General features: G+C 41.1%; 1 protein-coding gene across 2 annotated transcripts in view; it reads left to right on the top strand.

Annotated features, from left to right (window-relative positions):
* Elapor2 (endosome-lysosome associated apoptosis and autophagy regulator family member 2) overlaps positions 1 to 19485 on the top strand; it is a 166429-nt gene that overhangs the window by 121750 nt on the left and 25194 nt on the right. For both annotated transcript variants that reach the window (XM_021648343.2, XM_060373975.1), the window contains 5 exons: positions 1002 to 1265; positions 10574 to 10747; positions 13748 to 13937; positions 15403 to 15499; positions 16175 to 16276. In XM_021648343.2, coding sequence (XP_021504018.1) covers positions 1002 to 1265; positions 10574 to 10747; positions 13748 to 13937; positions 15403 to 15499; positions 16175 to 16276 — 827 coding nt within the window. The remainder of the gene's footprint in view (positions 1 to 1001; positions 1266 to 10573; positions 10748 to 13747; positions 13938 to 15402; positions 15500 to 16174; positions 16277 to 19485) is intronic.

The raw sequence follows: 19485 nt of genomic DNA, 5'->3' as shown, positions 1-19485 counted from the left end.
AATGATTTCTCAGAGTAGCTTCCTTGCAGTGGTGACGCATGTAGCATTTTCTCTTTTCTGTTCAGACTTTCAGTGGGAACCCAGTCCCCAGATTTTACATGACTTCAGTTTTTTGGTTTGTTTGTTTGTTTTTGATAGGGTTTCTCTGTGTCGCCTTGGCTGTCCTGGGACTTGCTTTGTAGAACAGGGCGGCCTTGAACTCACAGAGCTCCACCTGCCTCTGCCTCCGAGTGCTGGGATTACAGGAGTGTGCCACCACACCCAGCTTACTTCAGTTGTTCTTTAGGCGTTGTTATTTAATATTCACAATATAAACATAAGAGGATGGACTTGGCTCAAGCTCTATCTCCTCCTTTATGCCTCTCCATCTTGGTCCGGAAGAAGAGCATTAAGTGGGCCAGCTGTGACACTGGGTGCTGCGGTGACAAAAACCCAGCCTTAATGCTGTACCGTATAAGGAAAAGCATGGCAGGATTCAGGATCTTGCTTTCCCCTTCAACATGCTTCTGTTAGAAATTAGAGTGCATTGCTTAGGGGAAGGGCTTGTCAGGGAAAGGAAGGATCGGAGAAGTGATATGAGTCCATCAGTAATCACAGTGTTTGAGTGAAGAAAAGAGGTCCTCACCCTCCAAGATTTCCCAGCGTCAGACTTTCAGCATCTGACCGTGTCATTAAGAGCTATGCCCGAGTGGACTTAGGTGAGCTATAAGCTACTCTGCTATTCCTTTGGACACAGTCTTTAACTGTGCCTGTGCCAGTTATGACTTGCCTGATGCCAACAGCAGCAATACATCTGGAATTGCATGGTTGCGGAAAGTGGCTCCTAATGTCAAGATTTAAGGGTTCTTATTTAGAACTATCAAATAGGCGTAAAGCTCACCCAACTGTCATTATCAAGTTATCAGTCTGGTTCACTCTGTTTATTTTGGTGGTGTCAACATAATCATAACTTGGTTGTACAGTTGTCAAGGCAGATGTCATTCTTTCTGCTCTCTCTCTAGAACAGACGTTTCATCAATGATGTGGTGAAGATTTATTCCATCACAGCCACTAATGCGGTTGACGGGGTAGCATCATCATGCCGTGCCTGTGCCCTTGGTTCCGAGCAGTCGGGCTCATCATGTGTACCCTGCCCCCCAGGCCACTACATCGAGAAAGAAACCAACCAGTGCAAGGAGTGTCCAGCTGACACCTACCTGTCCATCCACCAGGTCTATGGCAAGGAAGCTTGTATTCCCTGTGGGCCTGGAAGTAAAAGCACCCAGGTGAGCCTGCCTTTCAGCTATTTCCCCAAAGCGTAGAAAAGCCAAGTACTTCCTGTCTGTGCATCTCAAGAGGTGATGGTGGGGTTCTGTGGAATTTCTTTTGACTCTGGAAAAATGCTTTTTAATTCTCTTTCCTGTTTTCTCTTCTCTCCCAGTAAGTGAGCACTGAATACATGCCACGGAAATGCTAGTTACTAGTGACAAAATATGAGGGGGGAAAATGTTCAAATAAGAATGTTTTCAAAAATAATAAAATTGTTAAGTTGTGCATTTCCAAGATAGAAGGGGTAGCTGCTCTCATGAGCCAGATGCAGGAATGCTATGAGGAGCAACACACACAGCATACAGCATTTTAAGTGTGAGAAAGAACAGCAGACCAATGGAGGGTCAAGGTAGTTCAGTGGAAGGGTTGCATTGTCTGTGAAAACAGGCTTAATGGAAAGTTTTTGCCGTATCTCAAATTATCTTCCCATAAGAAGGTAGTATGAGAAAATATCACTGAATAAAAAAACTTGACTCTTCTGAACTTTTTGTAGAGACATTTAGAGGTTAGAAGTCCTCTGCATTAATATGACAAAATTTAAATAAGACGAAAATCACTGGAAGATTTTTTTTTTAATTTTTATTTTATTTTATTTTTCATCAATTACACTTTATTCATTCTGCATCCCCCCATAAGCCCCTCCCTCCTTCCCTCCCAATCCCACCCTCCCTCCTCCCTCTGCATGCATGCCACTCCCCAAGTCCACTGATAGGGGAGGTTCTCCTCTCCTTTCTGATCTTAGTCTATCAGTTCACATCAAAAGTGGCTGCATTGTCCTCTACTATGGCCTGGTAAGGCTGCTCCCCTCTCAGGGGGAGGTGCTCAAAGAGCAGGCCAATCAGATTATGTCAGAGACAGTCCCTCTTCACATTACTATGTAACCCAATTGGACTCTGAACTGCCCTGGGCTACATCTGTGCAGGGGTTCTGGGTTATCTCTATGAATAGTCCTTGGTTGGAGTATGAGTCTCTGGGAAGTTCCCTGTGTTCAAATTTTCTGGTTCTGTTGCTCTCCTTGTGGAGACCCTGTCCTCTCCAGCTCTTACTATTTCCCAGTTCTTACATAAAATTCCCTTTACTCTGCCCAACAGTTGCCCATCAGGCTCAGCATCTGCATTGATAGTCTGTAGGGCAGAGGCTTTCAGAGGCCCTCTGTGGCAGGTTCCTAGGTTGTTTCCTGTTTTCTTCTTCTTCTGATGTCCCTCCTCTTTGCCTTTCTGGATGGGGATTGGACATTTTAGTTAGGGTCCTCTCTCTTGCTTAGTTTCTTTAGATGCACAGGTTTTAGTGGGTTTGTCCTATGTTGTATGTCTATATGAGTGAGTATATACCATGTGTGTCTTTTTGCTTCTGGGACAACTCACTCAGGATGATCCTTTTCAGGTCCCACCATTTACCTGCAAATTTCATGATTTCCTTATTTTTCATTGCTGAATAATATTCCATTGAGTAGATATACCACAATTTCTGCATCCATTCTTCAGTTGAGGGGCATCTGGGTTGTTTCCAGCTTCTGGCTATTACAAATAAAGCTGCTACAAACATGGTTGAGCAAATGTCCTTTTTGTGTACTTGAGCCTCTTTTGGATATATGCCCAGGAGTGGTATGGCTGGATCTTGAGGAAGCGCTATTCCTAGTTGTCTGAGAAAGCGCCAGATTGATTTCCAGAGTGGTTGTACAAGTTTACATTCCCACCAGCAGTGGAGAAGGGTTCCCCTTTCTCCACAACCTCTCCAGCATGTGTTGTCACTTGAGTTTTTGATCTTGGCCATTCTCATGGGTGTAAGGTGAAATCTCAGGGTTGTTTTGATTTGCATTTCCCTAATGGCTAGTGAGGTTGAGCATTTCTTTAAGTGCTTCTCTGCCATTCGATATTCCTCTACAGAGAATTCTCTGTTTAGCTCTGTTCCCCATTTTTTTAAGTAGATTACTTGGTTTGCTGCTTTTCAGCTTCTTTAGTTCTTTATATATACTGGATATGAGTCCTCTGTCAGATAAAGGGTTGGTGAAGATTCTTTCCCAATCTGTAGGCCGTCGCTTTGTTTTGATGACGGTGTCCTTTGCTTTGCAGAAGCTCTTCAGTTTCATGAGGTCCCATTTATTGATTGTTGCTCTTAGAGCCTGTGCTGTTGGTGTTCTGTTCAGGAAGTTTTCTCCTGTACCAATGAGTTCTAGGGTATTTCCCACTTTTTTTTCAAGCCGATTTATTGTGTCTGGTTTTATGTTGAGGTCTTTGATCCACTTGGACTTCAGTTTTGTGCAGGGTGATAAGTATGGATCTATTTTCATTTTTCTACATGTAGACATCCAGTTGGACCAGCACCATTTGTTGAAGATGCTATCTTTTTTCCATCAAATGGTTTGGCGTCTTTGTCAAAGATCAGGTGTCCGTAAGTGTGTGGGTTTATTTCTGGGTCCTCTGTTCGGTTCCATTGATCCACCATTCTGTTTCTATGCCAGTACCATGCAGTTTTTAAAACTGTTGCTCTATAGTACAGCTTAAGATCAGGGATGGAAATACCTCCAGAAGATCTTTTATTGTAGAGGATTGTTTTAGCAATTCTGGGTTTTTTGTTATTCCATATGAAGTTGAGAATTTTTCTTTCCAGGTCTGTAAAGAATTGTGATGGGCATTGCATTGAATCTGTAGATTGCTTTTGGTAAGATGGCCATTTTTACTATGTTAATCTTGCCAAGCCGTGAGCATGGAAGAGCTTTCCATCTTCTCATATCTTCTTCTAATTCTTTCTTCAGAGATTTGAAAATTTTTTCATACAAGTCTTTGACTTCCTTGGTTAGGGTTACTCCGAGGTACCTTATGTCATTTGTGGCTATTGTGAAGGGTGTTGTTTCCCTAATTTCTTTCTCAGCCCTTTTGTCTTTTGTATACAGGAGGGCTACTGATTTTTTTGAATTAATTTTGTATCCGGCCACTTTGCTGAAGGTGTTTATCATCTGTAGGAGTTCCCTCGTAGAGTTTTTGGGGTCACTCACATATACTATCATATCATCTGCAAATAGTGATAATTTGACTTCTTCCTTCCCAATTTGTATCCCCTTGATATCCTTCAACTGTCTTATTGCTCTAGCAAGGACTTCCAGCACTATGTTGAAGAGATATGGAGAGGGTGGGCAGCCTTGTCTTGTCCCTGATTTCAGTGGGATTGCTTTAAGTTTCTCTCCGTTCAGTTTGATGTTGGCTATAGGCTTGCTGTATATCGCCTTTACTATATTTAGATATGTGCCTTATATCCCTGATCTCTCCAATACTTTATTTTTTTTTATTTTATTTTATTTTTTTTTATCAGTTACATTTTATTAACTCTGTATCCCAGCCGTGTCCCGATCCCTCATTCCCTCCCAGTCCCTCCCTCCCTCCCTCCCTCCCTCATCTCCACCGTGCCCCTTTCCAAGTCCACTGATGGGGGGGACCTCCTCCCCATTCATCTGATCCTGTTTTATCAGGTATCTTCAGGACTGGCTGCAAAGCCCTCCTCTGTGGCCTAACAGTACTGCTCCTCCCTTCGGGGGTGGGGAGACCAAAGAGCCAGTCATCGAGTTCCTGTTAGAAATAGTCCCTGTTCCCCTCACTTTGGGAAACCAATTGGTTACTGAGCTACCACAGGCTACATCTGAGTGGAGGTTCTAGGTTATATCCATACATGGTCCTTGGTTGAATGTCAGTCTCAGAAAAGACCCTGTGCCCAGATATATTTGGTCCTTGTGGAGCTCCTATCCTTTCCCCATCAGACTAACTCCCCTTCTTTCTTATGATTCCCTGTACTCTGCCAAAGGTTTGGTCATGAGTCTTTGCTTTGAAAACACTGCTAGTTAGAGTCTTTCAGATGCGCTCAGTAGACTCCTGTCATACGTTCAATGCACATCCCATCTGTCTTTCTAAATGAGGATTGATCATTTTACCCCATGTCCGCTCAATTGATTATCTTTTTTAGGTGTATAGATTTCATTATGTTTATCATATCTTATAGGTCTATATAAGTGAGTATATCCCATGTTTGTCTTTCTCCTTCTGGGATATTTCACTCAGAATGATCTTTTCTAGATCCCACCATTTGCCTGCAAATTTCATGATTTCCTCCTTTTTGATTGCTGAGTAGTATTCCATTGTATAAAAATACCACAATTTCTGTACCCATTCCACCGTTGATGGACATCTGGGTTGTTTCCAGGTTCTGGCTATTACAAATAGAGCTGCTATAAACATGGTTGAGCAAGTGTCCTTTTTGTGTACTTGAACAAACTTTGGGTATATACCTAGCAGTGGTATAGCTGGGTCTGGAGGAAGCACTATTCCTATTTGTCTTAGAAAGCGCCAGATAGCTTTCCAGAGTGGTTGTACCAGTTTACATTCCCACCAGCAGTGGAGGAGGGTTCCCCTTTCTCCACAACCTCTCCAGCATGTGTTATCGCTTGAGTTTTTCATCTTGGCCATTCTGATGGGTGTAAGGTGATATCTCAGGGTCGTTTTGATTTGCATTTCCCTGATGGCTAATGAGGATGAGCATTTCTTTAAGTGTTTTTCTGCCATTCGATATTCCTCTGTCGAGAATTCTCTGTTTAGCTCTGTTCCCCATTTTTTAATTGGATTACTTGGATTGCTGCTTTTCAGCTTCTTTAGTTCTTTGTATATACTGGATATTAGTCCTCTGTCAGATAAAGGGTTAGTGAAGATTCTTTCCCAATCTGTAGGCAGTCGTTTTGTTTTGATGACGGTATCCTTTGCTTTACAGAAACTTTTCAGTTTCATGAGGTCCCATTTATTGATTGTTGCTCTTAGAGCCTGTGCTGTTGGTGTTCTGTTCAGGAAGTTGTCTCCTGTGCCAATGAGTTCTAGGCTGTTCCCCACTTTTTTTTCCAATTGATTTAGGGTATCTGGTTTTATGTTGAGGTCCTTGATCCACTTTGACTTTAGTTTTGTGCAGGGTGATAAATATGGATCTATTTTCATTTTTCTGCATGTAGACATCCAGTTGGTCCAGCACCATTTGTTGAAGATGCTGTCTTTTTTCCATTGAATGGAATTGGCTTCTTTGTCGAATATCGAGTATTCATAGGTGTGTGGATTTATTTCTGGGTCTTCTATGCGGTTCCATTGATCCTCCTTTCTGTTTCTATGCCAGTACCATGCAGTTTTTATTACTGTTGCCCTGTAGTACAGCTTGAGATCAGGAATGGAGATACCTCCAGATGATCTGTTGTTGTACAGGATCGTTTTGGAGATTCTGGGTTTTTTGTTTCTCCATATGAAGCTGAGAATCTTTTTTTCAAGGTCTGTAAAGAATTGAGTTGGTATTTTGATGGGAATTGCATTGAATCTGTAGATTGCTTTTGGCAGTATGGCCATTTTCACAATGTTAATCCTACCAATCCATGAGCACGGGAGATCTTTCCATCTTCTGATATCTTCTTCGATTTCTTTCTTCAGAGACTTGAAGTTTTTCTCAAACAGGTCTTTCACTTGCTTGGTTAGGGTCACACCAAGGTACTTTATGTTATTAGTGGCTATTGTGAAGGGTGTTGTTTCCCTAATTTCTTTCTCAGCCTTTTTGTCTCCAATACTTTAAACATGAATGGATGTTGGATTTTGTCAAATGCTTTTTCAGCATCTAGGGAGATTATCATGTGGTTTTTTTCTTTCAGTTTGTTAATATGGTGGATCACACTGATGGATTTCCATATATTGAACCACCCCTGCATACCTGGGATGAAGCCTACTTGGTCATAGTGGATAATCTTTGATGTGTTCTTGGATTTGGTTTGCAAGTATTTTATTAAGTATTTTTGCATCAATGTTCATAAGGGAGATTGGCCTGAAATTCTCTTTCTTTGTTGAGTCTTTGTGAGGTTTAGGTACCAAGGTGACTGTGGCTTCATAGAATGAGTTTGGTAATGTTCCTTCTGTTTCTATTTTGTGGAATAGTTTGAAGAGAATTGGTGTTAGCTCTTCTTTGAAGGTCTGGTAGAATTCTGCGCTGAAGCCATCTGGTCCTGGGCTTTTTTTGGATGGGAGACTTTTGATGACCGCTTCTATTTCTTTGGGGGATATAGGTCTATTTAGTTGATTTACCTGGTCCTGATTCAGCTTTGGTAAGTCAAATTGATCAAGAAAATTGTCCATTTCACTTAGATTTTCAAATTTTGTGGCATATAGACTTTTGAAGTAAGTCCTAATGATTGTTTGGATTTCCTCAGTGTCTGTAGTTATATCCCCCTTTTCATTTCTGATTTTGTTGATTTGGGTGGTGTCTCTCTGCCTTTTAGTTAGCTTGGCTAAGGGTTTGTCGATCTTGTTGATTTTCTCAAAGAACCAGCTCTTGGTTTCATTGATTCTTTGAATTGTTTTATTTGTTTCCAATTGATTGATTTCAGCCCTGAGTTTGATTATTTCCAGCCGTCTACTCCTTCTTGGTGTGTCTGCTTCTTGTTTTTCTAGGGTTTTTAAGTGAGCCATTAAGGTGCTTGAATGAGCTGTCTCGAATTTCTTCTTGAAGGCACTTAGTGCTATGAACTTTCCTCTTAGCACTGCTTTCATTGTGTCCCACAAGTTTGGGTATGTTGTGTCTTCATTTTCATTGATTTCTAGAAAGACTTTAATTTCTTTCTTTATTTCTTCCCTGACCCAGCTGTCATTTAGTAACAAGTTGTTCAGTTTCCATGGGTATGTAGGCTTTTTGCTATTTCTGTTATTGTTGAGGTCCAGCTTTATTCCATGGTGATCAGACAAGATACATGGGATTATTTCAATCTTCTTGTATCTGTTGAGGCTTGCTTTGTGACCCACTATATGGTCTATTTTGGAGAAGGTTCCATGAGGTGCTGAGAAGAAGGTAAATTCTTTTGTGTTTGGGTGTAAAGTTCTGTAAATGTCTGTTAGGTCCATTTGATTCATGACTTCTGTCAGAGACAATGTTTCTTTGTTTAATTTCTGTTTTGTTGACCTGTCCTTTGTTGAGAGTGGGGTGTTGAAGTCTCCCACTATTAATGTGTGGGGATCTATATGTGCTTTAAATTTTATCAATGTTTCTTTCACAAAAGTGGGTGCCCTTGTATTTGGGGCATAGATGTTCAGGATTGTGATGTCTTCTTGGTGGAATTTTCCCTTGATGAGTATGAAGTGTCCTTCCCCATCTCTTTTTATTAATTTTGGTTGAAAGTCTATTTTATCAGATATTAGAATGGCTACTCCTGCTTGCTTCTTGGGTCCGTTTGCTTGGAAAGTCGTCTTCCAACCCTTTACCCTCAGGTAATGTCTATCTTTGTGTCTTAGGTGTGTTTCTTGTATGCAACAGATTGCTGGGTTTAGTTTTCGTATCCATTCTGTTAATCTGTCTCTTTTTATTGGAGTTGAGTCCATTGATGTTGAGAGAGATTAATGACCAGTGGCTGTTAGATCCCTTGATTTTGATATTGGCTGTAGTCATCAGGTTGTGTGCTTGGTTGCTTTTTGTTTTACTGAAGTGAGGTTATTTATTTCCTGTGTTTTCTTGAATGTAGCTAGTTTTCCTGGGTTGTATTTTCCCTTCTAGTGTCTTCTGTAATGCTGGATTTGTTTGTAGGTATTGTTGAAATTTGTTTTTTCATTGAATATCTTGTTTTCTCCATCTATGAGGACTGAGAGTTTTGCGGGGTATAGTAGCCTGGGCTGACATCTGTGTTCTCTTAGGGTCTGCATGATATCTGTCCAGGCCCTTCTGGCTTTCATAGTCTCTGTTGAAAAGTCAGGTGTGATTCTAATGGGTTTGCCATTATATGTCACTTGGCCTTTTTCCCTTGCAGCTTTTAATATTTTTTCTTTGTTCTGTATACTTACTGTTTTGATTATTATGTGGCGGGAGGATTTTCTTTTCTGGTCAAAATTGTTGGGTGTTCTGTAGGCCTCATGTTTTCTAATTGGCCTGTCCTTTAGCTTGGGGAAATTTTCTTCAATGATTTTGTTGAAAATATTTTCTGGGCCTTGGAGAAGGGAGTCTTCTTTTTCCTCTATACCTATTATTCTTAGGTTTTGTCTTTTCATATTGTCTTGGATTTCTTGGACAGTCTGTGTCAGGAATTTTTCGGATTTAACATTTTCTTTGACAGATACATCGATTTCTTCCATTGTATCTTCTACACCTGAGATTCTTTCTTCCATCTCTTGTAGTCTGTTGGTTATGCTTACCTCTGTAGTTCCTGTTTTCTTCCCTAGATTCTTCCTTTCCATTATTTCCTCCATTTGTGTTTTCTTTAATTTTTCCAATTCTATCTTCAGGTCTTGAGTTGTTTTGTTTACTTCCTTCACCTGTCTGATTGTACTTTCCTGTTTTTCTTTTAGTTCCTTCAACTCTGTTTCTTTTATTTCATTCAGTGCTTTAAGCATTTCCTTTCTAAAGGCCATAAACTGTTTGGCTGCAGCTTACTCTGTTTCTTTACGGATGGCAATATTCTGTTTGAGTTTATCTTCCTCTATGTCTTTACGTATCTTATTTGTTTCCTCTGTTATCATCTTCATGAGCATAGTTGTTAGGTCATCTTCTTGGATTTCAGTTATGCTGGGGTGTCCAGGGCTACTTGCCCCTGGGTAACTGGGTTCTAGAGATGCCATATTGCTCTGTCTTTTGTTGCTTGAGCTTTTACGCTGGCCTCTACCCATTGTGCTATCTTAGGTGTTTGGGGTTATTTTCTGGTGGTTCCTGGGGATCCTGTGGTGGAGAGAGTCCCCTTTGCAGAAAGCTGGTTTTTCCTGAAGGATGTCTTCTTAGCTTTTTGGGTATAGTTCCTGGATGGCTGCTGTTTTTTCAGGAGTTGCTCACCTCAGGGATACAGACCTGAGTGGTAACTGTGGTCTTTGTTAGTTGAGAGGGTTCTCCTCTCACCCAGGGAAGTCCTGAGGGCAGCTGCCCTGTTTCTGGGTTTCTTGTTGTAAATTTAATGATCAGCTGCTGTGACCCAGTTGGACATCAGGCGAGCAGCAACTGTTTGTGCCTGTGTCTGGAGCACAGCTGAGTGATCGCGCCTCGGCCCCACTGGTCTGCTAGACTTTTTCTGGGAAACACAATGACTGTGTTTTATGAGTTCTGATTACTGTTCACTGTGCTGATCCTGCTGCTGCTGCTCAGAATGAGAGTCCTCCCGGCGCCGCCATCTTGCCCCTCCCCCACTGGAAGATTTTATACCTAGAACTTTTTGGAAATATTTTTTTCATAGCAATTAATAGCTTTTCTGCAATATTATTTATTTATTTATTTATTTGGTCTTTAAATGAAGGATCACTCGGTTTGCTACAGTGACTGCTTCTTCTACTATGAGAAAGAAAACCAGACTTTGCACTACGACTTCCGCAACCTCAGCAGCGTGGGCTCGCTCATGAACGGCCCCAGCTTCACTTCCAAGGGAACGAAATACTTCCATTTCTTCAACATAAGTTTATGTGGGCATGAGGTGAGTTCTGGCTGTCCCGGGCTGAGATGGATCCGTTTTCCAGTTTTAAGATACGTTCTGGGTTAAATGACCGATGACATCTCCATGGCAGCCAACAAATAATATCAGGAATGGGGATTCTTTTTTTTTTTTTTTTTTTTTTTTTTTTTTTAATCTTGTTACTTATCATATTGACAGGCAGAGAAAAGATTGCTTTCCCGGCCAGGGCAGTCTCATCTGTCTCTTAGACTGTCAAGTTGCTTATCCAATCAGCTGACCTCCAAGCCTTGTAGCCATGGCTTAGATACACCAAGTCCCTCCCTCTCCCTCTCTCTTCCTGAAAGTGGGAAGGGATAAAAACGGTTAAGCTTGTTAATCTCTTTTTTTTTTTAAAAAAAAAACATAGGTAAAGTATTGTGGTTTGAGAAAGCTTATTGTATTTGGATTCCCTAGGGATAAAAAAAATACATAGATAAATGCGGGATTTTTGTGAAGAATTGGTGCATGTAATTGTGGAGCCTAAAAGGTCCTGTGATAGGCTCTCTGGGATGCTGGGATGGTACTAGTGTGGCTCAGCCCAAGTGTAAGGGGTTCAGAATAAGAGAATGCTGAAGGCTGAGAACTGGGCCTGTTGCTTAAGTCCTAGAGACCCAAGGTCAGAAAACCTGAACCTGAAGCCCTAATGTTTGTGGCAGAAGGAGAGTGTGGCAGGCTCAGGAAGAAGGAATTCTTGCCTCTGCCTTTTTGTTCTATGTGGGTTCAGCCAGATGAATGAGACCTGCCCACATTCAAGGCGATCTTCCCATCCCTCAGGCAACCACCCCACTACCAGTCTTCTATGAAGCACCCTGGCAACACTACCCCGAGTTAGTGTTTTGCCCGTTCTCAGCATTCCTTAATCTGCCTGTCTAGATGTATAATATGCATTCTGGTTATGTTTTTTTAAAGGAGGGAAAAAAAAAACTACCAGGAGGAATTCTGTCCAAATTCAAAAGGAGATATACAGGGCCAAATGTTAATTGATAAAGTAGCCTCTGCTGATGAGTATGTGATTTATTTGGTGGGATAGAAAAAGTAGAATTTTGTTACCATTGTTGGGAGAGGTATACCACTATAGGTGCTGTATTTTCATTGCTATTTGAGGTTGTCGATTAGGGGTGGGGGTAGAGGGGAGAGAGAGATAAAAAGAGAGATGATACAGTATACATACCATTAACAAAGTAAGACATTTTTCCTATATCTTTTTTCATATTGACCCGTATCTAATCATCTTCACTATCAGATGCTATGATGAACTTGTTCAAATGATGTGAACAAGATCTGGTTACCATGAACATTTTTAAGTAAGATATGTATAAACCTTTCTTATCTGAATGTTCTGGCTGGCTCTTTGTCAACCTGACATAAGCTGGAGCCATTTGGAAAGAGGGTCTCTCAATTGAGAAAAAAAAATGCCTTTATAAGCAGGGCTTCTAGGCAGGTCTATCAGGCATTTTCTTGCGTCATGATTGTTTCAGGAGGCCTCAGTCCAATTTGGGTGGTCCTGGGCTCTATAAGAGAGCAGGCTGAGCAAGCCATGGGGAGCAAGCCAGTCAGCAGCACCCCTCTATGGCCTCTGCTTCAGTCCCTGCTTCTAGGTACCTGACCTGCTTGAGTTCCTGCCCTGACTTCACTGGGTGATGGACAACAAGCTGTAAAATGAAACAAGCTCCTCCCTCAGGTGCTTTAGGTCACTGCGTTTTATCACTGCAATAGGACCCTGACTCAGACAATGCACTTGTCAGGACCTGACTCTACTGGTCGTAATTCAACACGTTTGCAAGGTTAGTCACTCATTCTGCTTAATAAAGGAATGCACACCGAACACCTAAGTATGAAGCAGTGAATGAGATAATTCCATTATGCTTTGCATTTCTCAGTCCCATTTTTATATTACTGCTGTTTGTTCCTTCTGTCTTTTTGTTTGTTTGTTTGTTTTGTTTCTTTGTCTTCATTCTCTCTCTGTCTCGGTTTCATTTCTTTTGGGTGAGTTTGCTGTGTATCCCAGGCTGGCCTGGAACTCCCTACCTAGTTCAGGCTAGCCTCAAGCCCATGTGAACACTGTAGGCATAATCTAGGCCTACCTTGTTGTTGTTCTCACTTGTTTTCTTTGAAATTTCCTTCTTTTTCTTCCCCCTCTGAGTACTTTCAGCTATTTTCTGTTATGTTCTTGGCTGCGACAATTTAGTGAAAATATATTTCCCCTGTTTTGTGATGAGAAAGCCTTACGGAGGGAGAAAATTTATACGTTAGGATTGCTAGTTGCATTAAGAAAGAGAACTATTTATGTTTCATGTCTTTGTGTATATACTTTAAGGTCAATAAAATAGCTTTTCAATTTTCTTTTTACATTTCTTTGTAGAAATTATGGGCCAAGGTAGTTCTTTGCAGTGCTCTGCAGTATATTTAAACATTACATAAATACAACCAGCCTCAGACTGAAATGTTAACCTCTTGATCACTTTCATTCCCTCAAATTATTATATAAATGGATATACTACCGTGTCCAAGGGTAGGTTACTAAGACATCTGCAGTGATCAAGAGTCTAGAGTTTAGATGTCCTAGGATGCCATAGAAATGTAGCTTTTAGGCCTTCTTCAACCATACTCATGAAGGAGAAGGGAGAGCGAGTTTCTTCCTTGGCATTCAAATCTTCAGCAGCAGCTTGCTGCCTCCACTGAATGTCTATGAGGCAAACATTTCTTAGATGATATTTATTTCCTGGAGTTATATGGCTTTCATCCAAAACAGACGATTCGTGTAGTAGGAGGACCAGTGTGTCTGGAATAACTTCATCAACTCCCACCCTGGACTGAACATTGGGACTGCCTTGAGACTGATGCGCAGGCACCACCCTCAGAGCAATTAAATGAATCAAATGAGGATCTCTGTGATGAGGAGAAAGCAACCATTCTGACAAGAGTCACAAGGTTAAAGACTGACCACCCGTGAACCTTTCACTTGTGGCTTTGCTTTCCTAGGGGAGAAAGATGGCTCTCTGCACCAACAATATTTCAGACTTTACAGTAAAGGAAGTGGTGACAGGGTCAGATGATTACACGAATTTGGTTGGAGCATTTGTATGCCAGTCAACTATTATTCCTTCTGAAAGTAAAGGATTCCGGGCAGCCTTGTCATCCCAGTCTATCATTCTGGCGGATACATTTTTAGGTAAGTTTTCTTTGGCTAGTATATGCATGCCTGCATTCATTCCTATTTTACCGTAATGATAACTTGTCATCATACTGATGTTTACCACACATGATTAAAGCCTGCAGACCAAGAAATTGTGATTTTGCAAAATGGGTAAAAATCCCACAGGAGTGAGGTCTGTTGTTCAATCTCAGAGTACAAGAAAGTTCTTCATTTTCATATGGAATTCTATGGGACATGATGTTTTATGAGAGTAGGTGTCTTTATTTGGATTCTTTAGCTTAAGGGGGAAATAGGGAGATGGCTCAAGGGTTTGCTGCACAAGGGTGAAGAGTTTGGAGCTCCGGTGCCTATGTCAAACCCTTAGGGAGGTTAGGGAAAGGTAAGTTCCTGGTGCTTAACAGCCAGCTCACTTAGCAGAAATGGTTGGTTTCTAGAGGCCAGAAAGACTGTTTCAAAAATAAGAGAGTGATAGAAGATAGCTCAAGTCTACTTCAGCCTCCATATGTATACACATGGATGCATGTATTTACACAAAAGGATACGTTCCTCCTTCATATAAAAAAATAGAAGTTCTTTGCAAAATTCTAAAGAGCAGTTAAGTCATAGTATGTTCTGCTGTGCTTCATTGTCTCATTTCAGAAGGGCGCCAGCACCTTGAGTTTCGTTCCTTCTGTCTGAGATCCTATAATATAGGGAAGCTTTAAGAGGAATATAGTTCCCCAGTGTTTTTTAGGAATCAAATTAATTGTAACTTCTGGGATGGGTTAGAACCTGATCTGAGAACATTGCTGTGGACGCTGAATGTACTGAGCTTCAAATTTCAGCACCAAGGTCAGCCACCAGGCTCTGGCTCATTGCCCTAAATATGATTCCAGCAGGGATTTACCTGTGAGAGGGGAAACCCTGTCTTTCTGATTACACAAATTCGGGATTTGTTCCTAGAAAGAATTAGGGCAAAGTTTTTTCCTTTATTTCCCTATTTTTCGGTGGCTGGGTGGAGGTTGTGGATTCCGCGTCCTGCTCAGCCAGTAAAGTTGTCTGAGCTGCAGGCTTTGCAAAATAAACATGTCTGCATTGAAGGTGAGCAAAAATTATATTAGCAAAGTAATCTGTCTTTACTGATAAAACTCAGCAGAAGAGCACAATATTGGAATCGATTTTGAAACATTAGAACCACAAGGGACCTTAAAAAACATCTAAGACACTGTATATATCCCACAGATTTTTGAAAAACAAAACAACAACAAGAAAACCATACCTGGGGTGGTGGTGAAAAGAGCTAGATTATACGGCTGAGGTTACAATCTTTTCTTCTGGAGATGTTAGAAAGTTCTTAATTTTACCTAGAATGTCTTATTTTAATATTTTTAGTGAGGGGACGGTTGTCAAAGGAAAAGTATTTAGCACCCAGATGTGCAGACATTAGGTAAGCATAAATCTCTCCTGCTGCCTCAGACTTTGTTTTTTCAATGTCATCCAGGAGTCACAGTTGAAGCTGCCTTGCAAAACGTTAATATCAAGGAGGATATGTTCCCAGTGTCACCAAGCCAAATACCAGATGTGCATTTCTTCTACAAGTAAGTGAAGATATTTCTTCCTGTGACCATTTTTTTTTAATAACGATCTTATACATCGGAATCTACGGATTTTAGTCCTTATTCTGTTATAATTTTCTAGTGGCATAAAAGAAAGATAATGTCACTTCACTGTGCCTAGTATGGCAGCTTGTACTTAATGGACAATAAGAATGTGACATTAAGTGGCTTGGTAAAAAGTGAGAAACAGAATATTTTGAGAGTCTTATGTAATTTTATGCATATACACACATCATGCCACACACACAGACATACGCACACACACACCTTGCACACACACATACACACACACACCAGGCACTCTCTCTCAGTCTCTAAAATTAAGCAATCAGGAGACTTTGGTCCATTGCCTAAGCAGTAATTACTTCTTATTTACATATCAAAACATGTTTTGATATTGACCCACCCCTGTTTCCTTCAAAAAGTTGTTTTTTTTAATTGTGATTAAAATTACAGTAATTTTACTAAATGCCTTGATGGAATGGACCATCTTCACCTAGGCAGTGAAAGTCAGTACATTGAATTTGTGTTAAGTTCCAAATCAGTGAGCTTTAATAAGTTTCCCCTTTTTGTTCATGGAGCATTCACTATGAGATGCTTTTGCCCTGGTCATTTGTCTTGTATTTTGTCTCTAATCTAGTTCCTGCTTTATAACAGGTCTTCCACAGCTACCACCTCTTGTATTAATGGCCGATCAACTGCTGTGAAAATGCGGTGTAACCCCATGAGACCTGGTGCAGGGGTGATTTCAGTCCCCAGGTATTCACTGTTGCTATGGGGTATTCCACATTGAATTTCATTTTAGAAGCAAAGCTGGTCTGTTACCATTAAAACACATTCTTTATGGAAATAAAGTAGGAAGAGAACAAAAGGACCTGTGGGTTTGTTGTAGGGATAGGTCAGGGCATGATTTAAATGAAAAGATTCTCATCAGTCTTACTACTGGCCAGTCTCTTTAATGACATTCCCTTGTCTCATTTGCCTTCCTTCAGTGTCTTTTCTTCAAAATGATTTAGGCAACAAACAAGAAATGACACTGTTTGTGTTCTTGTGTTTGTTCTCACTGTTTCTCAGTTTCCTTTGACTGGATTGGAATGCTCCTGGTTCCTGGAACTAGATCAACATTTACCTGCCTGGGTGTTAAGTCACTGGACTAAGTAATCTGACTCTCTCTGAGTCACGGTGCCTTTATCTGAAAGGGGTTGGATGTTGAAGACAGTGTCCAGATCCATTTTCAAGGCCAGGTTTCTGACGGATTAAAATCATCAGGGTAAATCTGGCCTGTAGAGCATAATGCCGAATATTCAACTGATTGACACGGAGGTACCAGCTCTCTGTGGTCTGTATTTGATATGTCTTGTTAATTTTGGTGCAAATACTAGAACATAACTCCTAGGCTCTGAAAACTATTACTTTATATTTAGCCCACTATCTCCACAAGGAACACTTAACTGCCTCAGTATTTTCAGTGTATTGTTCAGGATGTATAATCTTCTTAGAGTTAAGGGACATTATTGATGATAGTTGCTTGTTCAACTTAAGCCACATATATATTTGGTTTCTTGAGTCAGGGTTTCTCTGTGTGACAGAACTCTGGCTGTCCTGGACTCACTTTGTAGACCAGGCTAGCCTTGAACCCACAGAGATCCTCCTGCCTCTGCTGGGGTCAAAGGTGTGTGCTACCATGTCAGGCTCAAGACCATATATTTAAAAGAGGAAATGATTTAATGTTTTCTGTAACCTCGTTTGAGAGATTTTTAAAGCTCTCCTTTTCACATCACATGTTGTTCTATACCTTGAACTACTGCGGATTCTATTGATGATAACACCAGTAACATGGTGTGGCTGCCTCATTTGGGGATATACAGGCACAGCAGCATTTGCTTCTCACCAGCTGCATCTCCGCATAACTGTACCAATTAGTTATTATTATTATTTTTTTACCTATTCAAGGTGAGAGAAGAATGTGACGGAAGGATAGAGGCATAGACCACAGATAAAGGAACAGGGAGAGATGGGCACTCTTGGGTTACAGAGCGTCCCACTGCTGGAGTTTCCACTGCAAACCAGGGTGTCTATGGAAAGATACATGCAAAGATGCCAGGAACAGAAGCACCTCTCATCACTTTGGTGCTCTGCTGGGTCGTTTGAGTTCTGGCGCTCATTACATTTGCTATAGCCTCCTGAGGCCCTTTTCTAGGTTTTGTGCTAACCTCTCCGGGTCTGGCCTGCAGAGTCCATCTGGGTGGCTTTGGCTTGCAGTGCATTTTGACATCTTACCATAAATAAAGCATCGCCTCATGGGGTTAAAGGCTGGCATCTCATAAGCATATGAACATGACATTTTTCTATTGACCTGCGGCAAGCTTTACCTCTTAGGGAACTTTACTGTGTTCACCAGGGTTTCTCAGGATCACCTACAGTAGAAACCTTAGACTATCTCTTATTAAAATTGATTTCAGAGCATCTGGATGATGAGCATGGTATTATTTTCTAAAGAAAGGAAGCAACTGAAAGCATAGTAAAATTGGAGGGCTGTTTCTGTCGATGAACATAGATTTTGCTTGTTCCATCTTCCAGAGACAGATTCTCTGGTATTATTGGTTGCATCTCTGTATTTTGAAAAGTTGACTTAAAATGCAGTATTCGTGGCAGACTACTTCCCACAGATCTTGATAAAAATTCATTTGTAGTTAGCCATGATGAACACTAAAGCATGCAGACAACTGCTCTAGGGAGCTATTGAGTCCTACAGTCAGCGTGAGGACTTCTGGTTTTCTCTTGAGTGAATTTCCCATCAGGGCACAAGGGGGAGCCCAAGGATCAGAACAGGAAAAATAGCAGCTTGTCCTTAAATAATTAGGTTTTCTTTCTTTCTTTCTTTCTTTCTTTCTTTCTTTCTTTCTTTCTTTCTTTCTTTCTTTCTTTCTTTCTTTCTTTCTTTCTAGCTGCAGGGCTGAATAAAGATTTTCAACTAACAGGAAAGTAACAGACAGGTTTCTCAGACTACTTTTGAGGAAGACTTATTTTTACATCTTTTAGGAAGCTTTAAAATCTTCAAGGAAAAGATGCTAACTCAGCCTTGAAATGCCTCTTGCTCTCCAGGAAATCTCAGAGGGAGACCTTGACAATAGTGCCACTTCAGGAATTATTCTTGGCCAATCAGGCAAAAGTGACTTCAGTATTCTTAATGTCAGCAGGGTCTTTGAATCTTGGTGGTCAGGAAAACTTCCAAAAGACTCTTAGCTCTTGAAAAGGGGAAAGCCTGGACAGGGAGAAGCGGGAAGTGTGTGTGTTCTAAGTGAGGCCACGAGAGGGGTCTTGCTGTCTGGACTTCCGTTTCATCCGTGATCAGAAACTTCAGCCCATCTGCTTGACCTGGCAGATGTATGGATGTGGTTCCTGATTCTGAAAAGTGTGTGCAGCGGATGAGGTGCTGTAGATGAAGACTTGACAGTGTGACATCTCTGGCAGATAAACTCTGCCAGCCAAGTGGCTTCTGAGACGTTTTTCTCTAACGAACTTTACTGCTTCACTGCAGACTAAGTTACGAGGGACTGCTAGTAACTCTAAATAAATCTATATATATTACCCTCTCCCTGGCTTCTTAAACCTCTGGTCAGGAGTACAGACAGACGGGTGTGGAGATGAAGAGACTCCATTTGTTAGGGATGATGTATCTGTGAGCATTCCTAGAATAGCCCTTTTAAAGGCATGAGTTAGTGAAAAGATTTCACGAGTGCCTCCTTAGAAAGCAGGCTCTGATAACAGATCTATTGTGAGGTCCCTGAGTTAAACATACTCACTTCACTAAGCAGGAAGCATCGAGTGTGAGGTTGTGACGCTGCTGAGGACCACACCTGGGATGGAGTAACCTCCTAATGGCTCTTGTTCTTTCATGACAAAATGCTTTTTCATCTTGGTATTTCAAGCCACTGTCCTTCAATGGGTCCTGAGTGGAGATTTGT

Source organism: Meriones unguiculatus, chromosome 21 (genome assembly GCF_030254825.1).
Source record: "Meriones unguiculatus strain TT.TT164.6M chromosome 21, Bangor_MerUng_6.1, whole genome shotgun sequence".
Lineage (NCBI taxonomy): Eukaryota > Metazoa > Chordata > Mammalia > Rodentia > Muridae > Meriones > Meriones unguiculatus.
The sequence above is the reverse complement of the archived record's forward strand: the minus strand, read 5'-3'. Positions and strand labels throughout refer to the sequence as shown.